This window comes from Gavialis gangeticus, unplaced genomic scaffold, assembly GCF_001723915.1.
Source record: "Gavialis gangeticus isolate Ggan-Ray unplaced genomic scaffold, GavGan_comp1, whole genome shotgun sequence".
Taxonomy (NCBI): domain Eukaryota; kingdom Metazoa; phylum Chordata; order Crocodylia; family Gavialidae; genus Gavialis; species Gavialis gangeticus.
In genome coordinates this window covers 23,787,279-23,801,539 of record NW_017728992.1, presented here as the reverse complement: position 1 = coordinate 23,801,539, position 14,261 = coordinate 23,787,279, and the positions used below count along the sequence as shown (strand labels likewise).

Below are 14,261 nucleotides of genomic sequence, written 5' to 3'. Positions count from 1 at the left end.
GGGAAGCAGCAGACTTCCTGGGCTAAGGGGTCGGGACGGCAGATTGCCCTCTCAGTCCCCCTCAGGATAAAGTCTCCCACAAGAAACACCTTACGTTTCGTCTTGGGGAGAGTGGGGATGGTAGCTGCAAGTGAGCCTGTGTTGCCTGTGGGAGCTAGCAACTCAGTAGGCTCTGCTGGAGCAGCAAGAGGTGCGTACCTGTTGCTAAGCTCTGGTGGGGCAGGGGCCTTGGTGCAGCAGGCCTTAGGGCCCTTGACCACCTTGGTCCATGCCCCAGACTGGACGGAGTGGGAGGTCCCGGGGTCCTCCTTTGTCCTGGAGGGAGACGGTGATCTACCCTCCGGCTCCTGGGGCAGAAGGGCCTGGCAGTAGGAGTCAGTCGCCTGCTTATAGTCCCTGATGGCACGTAGTCTCTGGACTGTGGCCTGGAGCTCCTCCAGCTCACGTGCCAGAGACCCTAAAAGGGAGCAGACCCCACACGGGGAGGTGGCCATGCTCCCAGGCCCCAGAGCCTGAAAAGGGGACAGGCAGCCCCTGCAGCCAAGAGCCAGGGGCTCCATCTGCGTGGAGCCTGGAACCATGAGCTCCGACTGGGTGGCAGTCTCTGAGGTGCCCGGGGGGGGGGGTCGCAGAGCCCGAGGGAACCCTCGAGGTGCGGCGAGTGCCCATCTGTGTCGTGCCTCTGGTAGGCTGGCTATGGCTGGGACTGACTACCCTGGTGGATTCGCAGGCAGGGTCTCGGGCCCTCCTGCGCCCCCTCCTGCACGAACTCCACGCTAACTCATGCACCGGCAGACAAGCACACCTGTTTGCGCAGCCTGTTTGCACGGCTCCCTGGGGGGCTGGGCGAAGTAGGGGCCTGGGCAGAGGCTTGACCCAGCCCGGCTCCACGCAGCCGCCTCCTCCCACTCAAAGAGGGATTAACCCCTTCCCACCATGAGCCCCGCTTGCCTCCAGTTGTGCTGGGGGTCGGCAGGGGGCTCTGCGGCTCCTGGGGGGTGTCTGAGGTGTCTGGGGGGTTTCGGGGGGGCGGCGGTGCAGCGGGGTTTCACCCGCACGTCTCTTGCCACTCCGGAGCCTAACTGGGCTTTTTTGCTGTTTGGCAGGCCCTTTTAAACTGTGTGCATGCAATATGTAACGCATTGCATTCAGGTGCAATGACTTAACGTTCCCATTCCAGTCAGGACTAGCTTTGATAAACTGAACATCCTCATTCCAGCAGGGAACAGGTGTTTAGGGATTTGGCATTCAATTCCATTTCCTGCTGTGCCTCTGATAACCCGTGTAACTTTGGCAAATCCCTTAAAGCCTCTGTGTCTAAGTTTTCTGTAGAACAGGTGTGGTAAAATACCTATAGTACTTTACAAGGATATAATAAAATAAATTAAAAGTTGGTGTGGATGTAAATTAAAATCTCAAGCTTTCAACATGTGGTTATCTTCTATAAAAAGGTAGAAAAATAATCTATTTTAAAATATCAGATTTGCAAGCATAATTAAAAAAATCAAAGAAGAATAAATTAATGCAAATATTATACAATAGGTGAGATTTCTAAATTTGAAGTTATCCATACGCCATGTTGTGAAAAAGACTCTGATAATGATTTATTTAAAATTAAACATCTGTAAGTCAAGTTTGATATTTGATTACTTGTGTTATTTTGGTCAGAGCTAGCTTTGAAGTTAAAGCTCTCCATTGGTCCAGCATGAATAAGTAATAATTCCTGGTGTGCTTGTTTACATGAGCAAAAAGTTCATATTTTAGTGCACTAAGTCTTAGGATACTTTAGAGACATCCACTAACATACCTGCTTTATGTTAGTTTAACAATGTATATAATGCATTGATTCACAATTTGAGGGATACTGCTCTAATCTAGAATACCTGAAGCTTATTGAAACAGAAAGCTTTGTTTTTTAACTTCTTACAAAAAGCGTTTTTTTCCTTTTCAGTTGGGAAGTTGTCAGTTCCAAATCAGACTACAGACCCCGAATAAATCAATGTATTGCTGAAGCACTGATGAATTTGTTTATATTTCTTGAAGAGATGTCACACTTCAAAGAGCAGAATCCTGGCAAGGTAAGTTCAGTAAATAAGATAAGTGATTTTATCCTGTTTTTATGAGAATCGGACATATGTCTCACATTCATGTCTTTGCAAACAGCGATAAGCAAATGTTCCTATTGTCTCTTCTTCAAAATAAAGATACCATGCTAGATTCTGTCTGTAACATCTTATTGGACAGACAAAAGCTACGCCATGGGAAGATTTACAGCAGCAAGCCTCCTCTTCTTTTAACTGCTGGGCTCTCAACCCACTTTTACAACACCAGAATTGGGACAGGGTGCAGTATACACTGTGTTGGAGCTCCCAGTAGAGGTGAAATCTGCTTCCTGTAATAGACAGATTCATTCATTTACTACTTTTACAAATAGGAAAAATCCGTACCATTTCTGAGTGTATATAGGTATTTTCAGACTAATTGTGATTGAACTCAGAAATCATTACAGAAATATTATGTAAATACCATGGGCTATAAGGAGATCTTATCTGTTCTGTAGACTATATTATTCTTCTGTTTATAAGTATAGAACAGGGGTGGCCAAAAATGGCCCACAGGCCGAATCTGGCCCACCAGGGTATTCTATCCAGCCTGCGAGGCCCCTAAAAAATTTAGAAAATTAATATTTATCTGCTCCTGGCTGCCTGTCAAAGATGACAGGAGCCAGGGGCAGTAGGACCCAGGGGGAGCCGGCAGCAGTGCACAGCAGCCCAGCCCTGCCCCACCCCCAGCAATTTCCCTGCCTTCTTCCTCCGCATTGCTCCAGCACCACATGGCTCCTGGCTGCATTGCTAGACCTAGGAGTATGGGGCCGCACTGGTGGGGGGGGTGGTGTTCATAGGGTAAGTCCCCTACACACACAACCATACACATGCACTTACACCCCCCCTCGCACTGCCATACACGCAGCCACCCATACCCCCTCACATACCCCAGCCACCCTCCCTCCCACACAGCCCCCTCACATACCCCATACCCACTCATACCCCTCATATCCACACACACCCACATGCTCCCTCACTCCACCCCCACCCTTGTCCACCCCCCACAGATACACCCACACCCTCCTCCACACCCCACATACCTACAGCTCCCCACAAACCTATATCCATGCCCCCCACCTCCTCCACAAAATACAAGAGTAAGACTTCATTTTAAGCTATTGTATATCATCACCTCTATGTACACTGCACAAACATACATTTTCAAAAATGTATTTTTATACTTGAAATGAACTTTCAAAAAAGTATTTAAAAAATGTTTTGAAATCAAATTAATGAATGTTGCAGATAAGGGGTTTTCAAACTTTTTTAAAGAAGTGTGCCCCTTCTGTGGGTACCCCTTCTGCACTGTACTTCCAGGGGCAGGGAGAAGGGGGAGGATGGCAAAGGTTAGGAGGCGGGACTTCCAGTCCCAAGATGGCGACCTGGGGGTGGGGCACCTGTCACCCCCCTCCACAATATACAAGAGTAAGACTTGATTTTAAGCTATTATAGATCATCACCTCTACGTACACTGTACAAATACATGTAAATCAGGACAAAAATATTTTTTTAATTAAATGTAATTAATAATATTGCTTTTCTAGAGAATTGTTTCTATTGCACTGTTGTAAATATTGTCATGGGATTATGGATTCTGATCGTCATTTCTGATGTGTTCTGTTGTTAGTTTTGCCTTCTAGTCTGCAGTGTGTGCACATTTTTCACCGTCTTGGGAAGTTACGTTCCTGGAGTTGTACTGTCCTACTTTCTGTGTAAGTATAGTCTGTTCACCCATGTCTTGTGTGTGGTATGTTTGTAATGCTATCTCACATACTGTGGGATGAATAGTACAGTATATGGCTCTTGATTAATGATGTGCTTTATCTGGTTTCAGTTTACAAGTTTTTCAGCTTGTCAGCTAAAGTTGTAGCACAACACAGTTCAGCTGCATCATATCTAACACCAACCATAATTAAAAACAAATCTTCGGTTGGCAACCCCACTTGACTGCAGGAATGGTTTTACACTCTGGTGCCCCTGCTTCAGGGATCCCTTATTTATCCTAACATGCTGATGCCCCCAACAGTACCCCATACTATCCTGCTACCTACCCCCAGCCTTACCACTGCTGGTCCTGGCCCCTGCCTCCCCTCCCTCTCTCCCCCTACCTGTCCTGGCACAGTTCCCCTGAAAGCAGGAACTCAGCAGTGTTACAGGCAGGTAATGGAACAACACAGGAGCAACAGCACTTAGCTTGTGGGGGTGGCAGGGGGAGAGATGAGGCGTGTGTGGGAGGCTATGGAGGCTTCTGTGGGCAACAAAGCCATCTGAGCATGCTCCCTGTGGGATGCTTGTGGTGCTGTTCAATTCTGTCTGTCCAGTGCTTTACCTCCCACATTTTTCTGCCCAGGGATCTTCAGTCAAGCTTCTGGTTGCTTTGTTTTTGGTTTGTTTGGTTTGTCTTTTACGGTCAGCTCTGTTTTGTTTTTTTACAGACAGGCATTTTTAACCTTGTTTTTCACAGACTATCCATAAATTTATGGTCAGCTGGCAACCCTGACTATGACCACAAACTCCCTTGTGATAGTGTTGGTTTCTCATAGGAGCCAATACTCTTAAAAACGGGTCAGAATGTGCTGTTCCCAGTTTTTCACAGTACATTTTCCTTTCTCAGAAAGTGATAACTTCAGATGCTGATGGTAGGTTTCGCTGACAGACTGTCCTGTTACCATTACTACTTTCTTCAGATGTTGCTACCTGACAGCTATATTATTTGCTGTATCCAAACAAGACATTTGTACACATGTTTGTGCTGCAGCACTGGGCACTTTTAAAAGCACCCAGTGCTGTGGCACATGCATTTGTATAAACAGCAAAATGCACGTGTCAGTGCTGAGAAAATGGTGTTGGCATGCTTTTGAACTAAAACACATCAAAGGTGTTTTAGTTCAAAGTGCACCACCATTTTCTCCACACTGACACACATTTTGCCACTTATACAACTGCATGCGATGCAGCGCCATGCACGTCAACTCACATGCGGAGCAAACTCAATTAATCAAGTCTGCTCTGACACACTGTATCTCTGGCATGTTGCAGTGCAAAAAAGTACATGTATAAATGCCTACAGTGTCCAAATACAATGGTGTATATGCTATTAGGACTTTTTATCTCAGATTCTGAGAGAAGGAAGAGTAAGGAGTTTGCCATTGTATGGGAACTGTCCATACAGGTATAGTCAAGATAGTTGAGAGACATGATATCATGTAACAGAGCAGGAAATAGGGATCCCAGTCTTAAAAGTACTCTAAATAATATCATCTAGAATCCTAATCAGGGGGCATAGTCCATTGTGCTAGACACTATAGTTGGGAACTAGATAGAGCGAGCAGCTGCTTTGATGTGGACATTTATTGATGCTTCAGTTTTATAAAACTTACTCCTCATTTTGATGAAATCTGTTGTAGAATCTTTATTCAGTACTTCAAGCAGAGATATTTAAATACAACTTCTCTTTATATTTTTATTGCAGTACTCTGTGCCTTTTTATGTCCTTTCTTCAAGTGCAATGAATTTGGGCAGAAAGTGTGCAGCAAAATTAAGTCAGTTCTGCTGAAACTGGATTTTGGAATTGGGGATTATATCAACCAAAAGAAAAGAGAACGATCTGGTAAGTAGCTGAAGTGGGGATTATTAGAATTTTAGCTAAGAGATAGTAACCAGGTTTAGGCTGGACTAGTATTGTATATTAGAGGTCAAAATAGGGTTAAAAATTACTCATGTAGAAAGAAACAAGGTAGGACTGATTTTTGCTCATCATACTTGATTTTGTAAGTTTGATTTTACTGGTTTGTAAATTCAGGAAACCTTCTAGTTGTGATGTATAAAACATATGATTATCTAGATTTTTTTGAACTTGGCACATACTTCAAAGTACATGGGTTCTATTTACATTATTACACATATGAAAACTAGCAGTTAGATCACAATTCTGACTCGGATTTCAGGACCCGTGAATTTATTCCCTGGAAAATCACGCTGCTGTGACTGGATCACTTAACTTTTGTGCCTCTATTTTTCCCATTGTGGTATATTGTGTGACTTAATTATTGATATCCTTTGGAATTAAGGACCTTACATGTGCTCATTATTTATTTTGCTATTAAGATATTTACTCTGAGAGAAGGAACAAAAAACTGTTACTGAAAGAGAGAATATAAAATTACATCCTTATTTCACATTTTTTTACCAATTTATTTAAGGCTTACAATGACTTAATGAGGGGGCATTATCCCCTTCAGGAGGACAACACAAGGGGATGAAATGTACAAAGGAACTTAGGTACCTAAAATATGACTTAGGCACCTCAGTCCAAAAAACCAGTCTCTTATGCCACCAACCTGCTTAGACACCCAGAAACTGTTACTTCTATGTTTTTACAGAAAGCCTAATGAGGTACTTAAAGTTTTGCTACTGCATATGCCCTGAGGCACTGACATCTTGCCGAGTCAAGCACTTAAATGCATCTCCCCCAACCTGAGGTTATTTTCAATTCACAAACTAAGTGTCCAAACATTTAAATCATGAAGCAGCCCATCTAGTCAGTAACCACTTGACTGTATTCAGTTCAGTGCCCTGAAATAATGTAATTAAAAAATGGAGAGGGTGCCCACCCTTGTGCATAAAAGCATGTGCCTCAGGAGGTGGAACACGTAGGTTCAGTTGCCTCCTCACCTAGACAGAGTTAAAACTCACATCACCCACCTCCCGTTACAGGAGAGTGCATTGACCCAAAGAGATGACTTGCTCGCCTAAAACTAGGCAGTTCCTTTCAAGTTGTGAATCACAGTTTGACATAGGTGCCTAACTCAGGGCTTGCAAGTAGGTGTGTAATCCTGAGAGAGACAGCATTTGAGTTGCATGCTCCCTTCAGTATTTCTTGTTGTCTGGAATAGGTGTCACCCCTCTTTCTTCCCAGACGCATCCAAATTTGAGGTAGGGGAATGTAAGTTATGCCCCTTTGGGAACCTTGTCCGAAGAAATCTAGAAAACTGCTCAGGAAGATGCACCAAGTAGTACAGAACCAGAAATAGAACCTGCAGTTTGTTACTGGAATCCAACATCAGTATCCAAATCCACTTGTCTCTAACCAGACTAGAGAAAAGAAACATTCACATATTAGAATAAATGCTCTGAATATTCCATATGCATTTAAGAATTGCAGTTAGACAATCCCCACAAACTAATCAGAACTGTAATGGAAATGGGAAAGGAAATATTCTGATAAAAAGAATTCCCGTCAAACTTGAGTTTCTTTCAAACATGTAGATTACAGCAGATTCCATTAGGCTTTAGGGAATAAATCTATTTCAGGGGGAAGAAAAGTTTTATATGTAGATTTTCTTACTCTTGCCCTAACTGATTTTTTCATATATATTACATTTTAAAATTAAAATCAAGAAATAAGGGAAGCATAACTTGTACCTTGACCTGCTGTGTGTACACAGGAAGTTTGAAAATAAGTAAAAATTGCATTGAACCAGTGTCACATATTTGTCAGCTCTTATGCTGGGCTCCAGTGCTTCTTCCAGTTAACTGCTTTTAATAAGAAAATGTGGTCAAATAAAGAGACTGAAGTAAAAGCATAGGAAGAGGATAAGGCAAAAATGTATGGTCACTCTTTATACTGTGTTTACTCAAATCTAAGATGAACCTGAATTTAAGACAGCCCCCAATAATTAGATTTTATTTATGGAAAATTTATAAACTTGGTAGGTTTTTTCATACATAAATTCATGGATTGTTAGGGGCTGGAAGGGACCTTGCAGATCACTGGGTCTTGCCCGCCACCCCCCCCACCCAGCCCCACTCTAGGCAGGAAGATAGCTAGGGTCAGGTGACCCCAGCAAGGTGACCCTCTGGTCTCCTCTTAAAAATCTCCAGGGTAGATGAATGCACCACCTCTGGAGGGAGTTTATTCCACAGTCTGGACACCCTGACTGTGAAGGAGTTTTTCCTGGTATTAAGCCTGAAGTGGCCTTCCAGAAGTTTGTATCCATTGGTCCTGGTCTTCCCTGGGGGTGCCCTAGTGAACAGTTGTTCACCGAGCTCCTGATGCACTCCTCTGATATAGCAGTAAGCCAGTATCAAGTCCCCTCTCAGCCTTTTCTTCCTTAAACTAAAGAGGCCCAGGTCCTTCAGCCTTTCCTCATATGGCTTGCCTTGCAAGTCCCTGATCATACAGGTGGCTCTTTTCTGGACCCTCTCAAGTTTTTCCATGTCTTTATTGAAGTGCAGTGCCCAGAACTGGACGCAGTTCTCCAACTGTGGTCTCACCAGTGCTGAATACAGTGGCAGTATCAGTTCCTTAGTTTTATATGAGAGGCATCAGTTGATGCATGCCAGCATGTTGTTTGCTCTGCTGACCACTGCCTCACACTGACTGCTCATATTCATGCAATAGTCAGTCATTACCCCTAGGTCCCTTTCGGCTGTGGTGCAAATCAAGCTGTCACCACTGAGCCTGTATGCATGTTGAGGGTTGTTTGCTCCCAAATGAAGCACCTTACACTTGGAAGTGTTAAGCTTCATCTGGTTCTGGTCTGCCCAGCTCTCAAGCCTGTCCAGGTCTGCCTGTATCTGCAACATATCTTCTGACATGACCACACTGCCCCATAACTTGGTGTCATCCACGAACTTTGCCAGTGAGCTTTTCAGTGAAATCATTCAAATCATTGATAAAGATGTTGAAAAGCACTGGTCTAAGCATGGACCCCTAGGGGATACCACTGGCCACTTCACACCAGGACGACACAGATCTGTTTAATGAGAACTCTCTGGGTCCTACCCTGTAGCCAGTTTCTCAACCACTGTACCGTCAAGCAGCCCACAATCTTCCAGTCTTCCCACAAGGATATTGTGGGATACTAAATCAGAAACCTTTTGGAAGTCTAGGTATATAACGTCTACCATGTCTCTTGTGTCCAGGTGGCAAGAGACCTGGTCGTAGAAGGAGATAAGATTGGTAAGACAAGACCTACCTGCAACAAAGCCATGCTGGCTTTCGTTCAGAATCTTACCTTCTTGCAAGCATATCACACATAGATTCTTTAATGAGCTTTTCCAGAATTTGCCCTGGGATGGAGGTTAGACTGATCGGCCTATAGTTGCCTGGGTCCTCCCTCTTCCCCTTCTTGAAGATGGGCACAGTGTTGCCCCTCTTACAGTCCTCAGGGATTTTCCCCTGTGCACCACAGGGGGAATTGTTATAATTTTTCAGATATAGAATCTAATTATCAGAGGTTTGGCTTGAATTTTTCTACCTTCCAGTGCTACAACTGGGGGGTCAAGTAGCTCCCTTGTCCTTTGTCACCCCACCTTCTTTCCTCTTAGGCCCCTTCCCCCACTTCCCTTCCCACCCTCCCTTACTCTGAGCATGTGAAAGGCAGGGGCAACTTTGAAACACAGAGGACCAAAACACACTGACCTTAAAATAAACTTCCCTGTAGCAATTTGTGTATAGGCAAATTACTCTGGGTACCTATAGACTTAGTTCATAATTGATGCATTTTACCTTTTTTGCAAACTGCTTTAAGTTTCAGCACAGGTACTTCATAACCACAGTTTTAGCAGCACTTTTGTACCTATGTATACTTAGTATTAACTATGCATATTAGTCCAAAGCCAAAAAGCCTATGATTAATCATATGGTTCACTGAGCTGGGCCCCAGCAGAATCAAGAGTATATCAAGCCATGGTGACCCCACAGCCCAGCTCTGTTCAGTATGTGTGTGTACTCCAGATACCTTCCCCACAAAGGATCCAAGTTCCCCACTTGTGACTGGAACTGGGTATTCTTGTTATGAGTCCTGGGATCCTCCAAAATTTTATTTGCAGTGAGGCATGAGGTCACCTGGTCTGGCTCGATTTCGTGGAGGGTGGGGCCACACCAATCGCATGCAACAGGCCAACAAAGGGGATGACAGAGCCTCTCATCTTACATAGATGTTTAGTGATGTTTGCCAGATATTTAAGGGTGGTGAAGAAAAAGAAATAATTGGAAATGGGAAAGAAAGGTGCAGCTCAGCTGTGGGAGTGAAAGAAAGTTGAAATATATGCAGTGTAGTAGTTGTTGCAAAAGAGTTAACACTGCGGGGGACTGATCAATGGACTCTATATCTTATTGATGAGCTGCACTAACCTATCCTTGTGGTAGGTTTCCAACTTACCTGGCATGGGAAACACTATGTATCTGGGTCCAGGAAGGCAGTTTTCCTTAAGTGTTCTCAGGGATAGCTGTTCTTCTGGTGTGGTTTAGTATCCACTGAAGTGTTGGGCTTAAAGAATATTGGCTTTGTGCTTTATAGGTCAAGCCTGAAGTTGGTTTCCATTACAGAGAACATGCTGCTTCTGGCAGCAGCAGCTTAATAATAGTGTATTTAATGAGGAGGTTTTCTTGTATACAAATTTAAGATGATATGCTGACTGGGGGAAAAACTTCATCTTATATTTGAATAAGTGTAATATATTGGATGCACCAGGGACCAAACAAAGAGTTTATCAGATTTGCTAGACTTCTCTCAATAGCAATTTTAAGATAGGTGAAGTGAGTATAGGAAAAAAAATAACTTGTGCTAAGAATGGTGAAAATTCTGTGGATGAAGCCAAATATATCCAGAAAATGGCAGCCTTTAAACCATAGGAAAGCAGTCTATAAATATACATTCCATTGTCTGTTTTAAATCGCTATGGTGTAGCCATCTTACCATGAGGGCGGCAAGGTGGAAGCTGTAATTTTGAATAGCAGCTATTTGAATAGTTTCATTGGTAATAACCTATACTGGCAATATTGTTTCAGAAAGAAATATATGTTGTAAGAGTACTTCCCAGAACAACAAGCAGCAGAGGCTGTTGAAAGGAATACATTTAGCAAAGGCAGATAAGTGATCAGGGTGGCAGAGCGAAGGAATTTTGCTTTTTCAGCTATAGCAGCTACAGAAATTACTTATAAAACATTCAGCCTCAGAATGAGGACGTTTACATCACTACACCGATTATATAAATCATTCATGAAGTCAGTAAATGAAGCTGTTAACATTCCTGAATTATTTAAGGGGCTGTAGCTCATGCTGTTCAACAGAGGCCACAGAAAAGACTCATAAATGGATTGAGACAGCCATGTTAGCCTGCAGTCGATCATAAATGGATGTCATCAGGATAGGATGAAAAATAACAGACTACAATTTATTTCTTTCAGAAGCAGCAAAAACAAAATCCACAGAAGATGAGAGTGAATTAGATATATCAGCTTTGTGTCCTAAGGTGATTTGTTTTCAGTCAGTTATTTCTATTTATTTTGTATTTTAAACTATTAAGAACATCAAGATTACTTGTTCTCTGAGTTCTCTACGAAACATTTTTGCCCCTTAATGCCAGACATGCTTTTATTAAACAAGACCCCAGCCAGCCATATGTATTGCATCATATTCTTAAAGTGACTCATAATCTCCACCCTGAGGGCTTTACCCAGGGAACTACATCATATAATGCAGTTGCCAATAAGCTTGTTTGTGTACCAGGAGCAACATTAGCACCACCTGAAGGAGCCAGGCTAATTAATGTAGATAAAGCACTTCCAGTTCTGTTCAGAACTAGCTCAGGTGTCTGAGCATCTCTCAAGGCACTGCTTTGGGCTTTGTAGATGTACCCCACTGTAATTAACCCCACATGTGCCTACTGTCCCTCCATATATTTGGGGCTCATTGGAGCCTTCACCTGGAAAACACATTAATGGCTGTATAACGACTGTACCACAGTTCCACAGCAGCTGACACTCTTCTGTTCTGGTAGACTCTTATCTGCAAAACTAGCTGAAACCATTGTAGAGCAGATTCATTTTACTATTTGTGCTTTCCCTGTCTAATTTCAAAACATAAAGAGAAAAACGTTTCTGTACAATGGACTGAGTATGAAAACATCACATTTTATGCTTTTTTTATGTAGGTTAGTCCTGCAGTTGTTGCCAAAGAGCTATCAGTGTCTGACACAGATGTATCAGAGGTATCTTGGACTGATAATGGGACCTTTAATTTATCTGAAGGATACACTCCCCAGACAGACACATCTGATGGTATGTAATAGTTTTATTTAAGTATTTAATTGTAGTACTGGAAACTATGTAAAATAAATTTAGGGAATTTTAGGACATGGCATACATTTTCTTTTAAAACTATATTGATTATGAAAATGTTTTGCAGTAGGTTCATTTTTAATTTTTAAAATTTTTTTTTACATTCTCTGGGTAAGAATCATCTCTGTCATATAACTTGGAGCCCTTCAGTGTATAACATAAACTTAAGCAGCAGTGGTGACGTTGCATACTAAATGGGTCTAAACTACATACATGCCCAACAAAAATACTCAGAGCCAGCCAGACTTCTCAGACAGAGTGAAATCTAGGATAATCCTCTTACTCTTTGGCTGAAAGTACTATGTGGATGTAAGAGGAAGTACATGAAGAGGGAATACCATGATGTGTTCAGCAACCAGTTAAAGGAAAGCTTTGATAGACTTCCAATATTGGAATCTTATTGGAAGAGATGGGCATCAATGAGCCAGAATGAGAAACGAGGCTCTGAGTAGAGACCTTTAAAGACTGTTCTTTCAAGGCCACATCCTGAGGTCCTGAGTCTTCACTCCATTGTTTTTTAAGCAGCCTCCCAGTGGAAATTTAAGTAAGGACTAAGTGAAAAAACAGTGTGGCCACATCTAGATGAGAGAAATTGAGTGTTTTCCGGAGGACAAGTAGCAGCAGCACACTTTGTGCCGCTGCTACTTGTCCCTCAGGAATGCCTGTGCCACGCATGCTCTGGCACACAGCAGATTACCCCAGGTAGGAAAGGGGAGGCTGGGCTGGAGCCAGCAACTGTGCTGGCCCCAGCAGCTTTACCTGAGGGCCTCAGAAAGCTGCAGCCACACTGTTCCTGCAGCAGGGATCCTGGTTGGCAGCCAGAGCATGGCTCTGGCAGGGAAAGCTCTGTATTTGGGTGGTGTTTTCCAGGTGAAGGCAGCTGCCATGTGTGCTGCCCCTTTTTTTCAGCGTGGGTTTTTTTAACCCCAGAATCTCCCGGGGTCAAAACCTCTGGGAGAATCTCCCAAAGTCAAAACCAGGGATGCATGAGTAGCCCCGGCCCAACCCTCCCACTGGGAAGAGCCCAGTGCCGCCCCTGCCCCTGACCTGTAGCGGGAACCTGCCCTAGCCCCACACACAAATCCGGGGAGTGGGAGCCACCCCCCGATGAGCCGCATGGCTCTGTCCTGTGCTCTACCCCGCCTCGGCTGGGCAGCTCCTGCCCCTGCCCCAGCCCCACTCCCTCCCTCACTCTGGGGGTCTCGATCTGCCCCCTCCCCATGACCTTTCCCTCCCCAACAGACTTACCAGCCAGACACTGCTTTCCAAGCTGCTGGGTTGCATATCAGCCAATATAGCTCATTAATAATCAGCCACTGGTATCGTCCCAAAATTTTTTTTATCAGTGTACTTACCCCTTTTGGGAACCACTGAGCTAAGATATGTAGAGCCTCCATTAAGCAAAAGCCTGAGTATCACTACAGTAATTGTAATTTGAGCACCTCAGAGTCTATATCTTTGTTGTTATTCAAGTCCTGCATGTGTCTCCTCCTAACAGGAAGGATACTAAAACGACAAGAAAGATATTATTATATAGTGAAGTTATAATTCCTCAATCAGTGTTATTTAATCTTTTTTTAAAGGGTAGCTATGCCAGTTTGCAGTTGGATAGCACCATATGGTGGAAATACAAGTTAATAACACATGTTTATTTATCAGAACAGTTCATCACTTCTTTATAGAAAAGAAAGTAAATCTGGGTGTCACTTATTAAAACACTACATATTAAATAGAGCAAAGGTACTTTTAAAAGTAGGGGTGCACTGATAGAGATTTTTGCAGCTGGTACTGATAGCCAATTTTTAAGGAGGCATATCGGCCGATACTGATCCGATTTCTGATACCAGCCCAGCAGCCTGGATAACTGCCTCCGGCTGATAAGTCTGGTGTGGGGGGAGGGGGAAGGGAAGGGACATGGTTCAGGGCAGATCAAAGCCTCCACAGGGAGAGAGACTGGGGCTGGGGCAGGGGCTGCTTGGGCGGGGCAGGAGCAGGACGGAGTGGCGGCTCATCCAGGGGGTGGGGGG

The 14,261-nt window shown here is 43.7% G+C and overlaps 1 protein-coding gene and 1 long non-coding RNA gene across 2 annotated transcripts in view; both read left to right on the top strand.

Annotated features, from left to right (window-relative positions):
* LOC109300660 overlaps positions 1–581 on the top strand; it is a 24,203-nt gene extending 23,622 nt beyond the window's left edge. The window contains exon 3 of the long non-coding RNA XR_002098295.1: positions 571–581. This is a non-coding gene — a long non-coding RNA (uncharacterized LOC109300660). The remainder of the gene's footprint in view (positions 1–570) is intronic.
* The window catches only part of FAM134B (family with sequence similarity 134 member B), a 49,077-nt gene that overhangs the window by 25,552 nt on the left and 9,264 nt on the right, over positions 1–14,261 (top strand). The window contains exons 2-6 of the mRNA XM_019521398.1: positions 1,952–2,078; positions 3,733–3,817; positions 5,578–5,715; positions 11,302–11,366; positions 12,048–12,174. Of these exons, the coding sequence (XP_019376943.1) occupies positions 1,952–2,078; positions 3,733–3,817; positions 5,578–5,715; positions 11,302–11,366; positions 12,048–12,174 (542 nt within the window). The remainder of the gene's footprint in view (positions 1–1,951; positions 2,079–3,732; positions 3,818–5,577; positions 5,716–11,301; positions 11,367–12,047; positions 12,175–14,261) is intronic.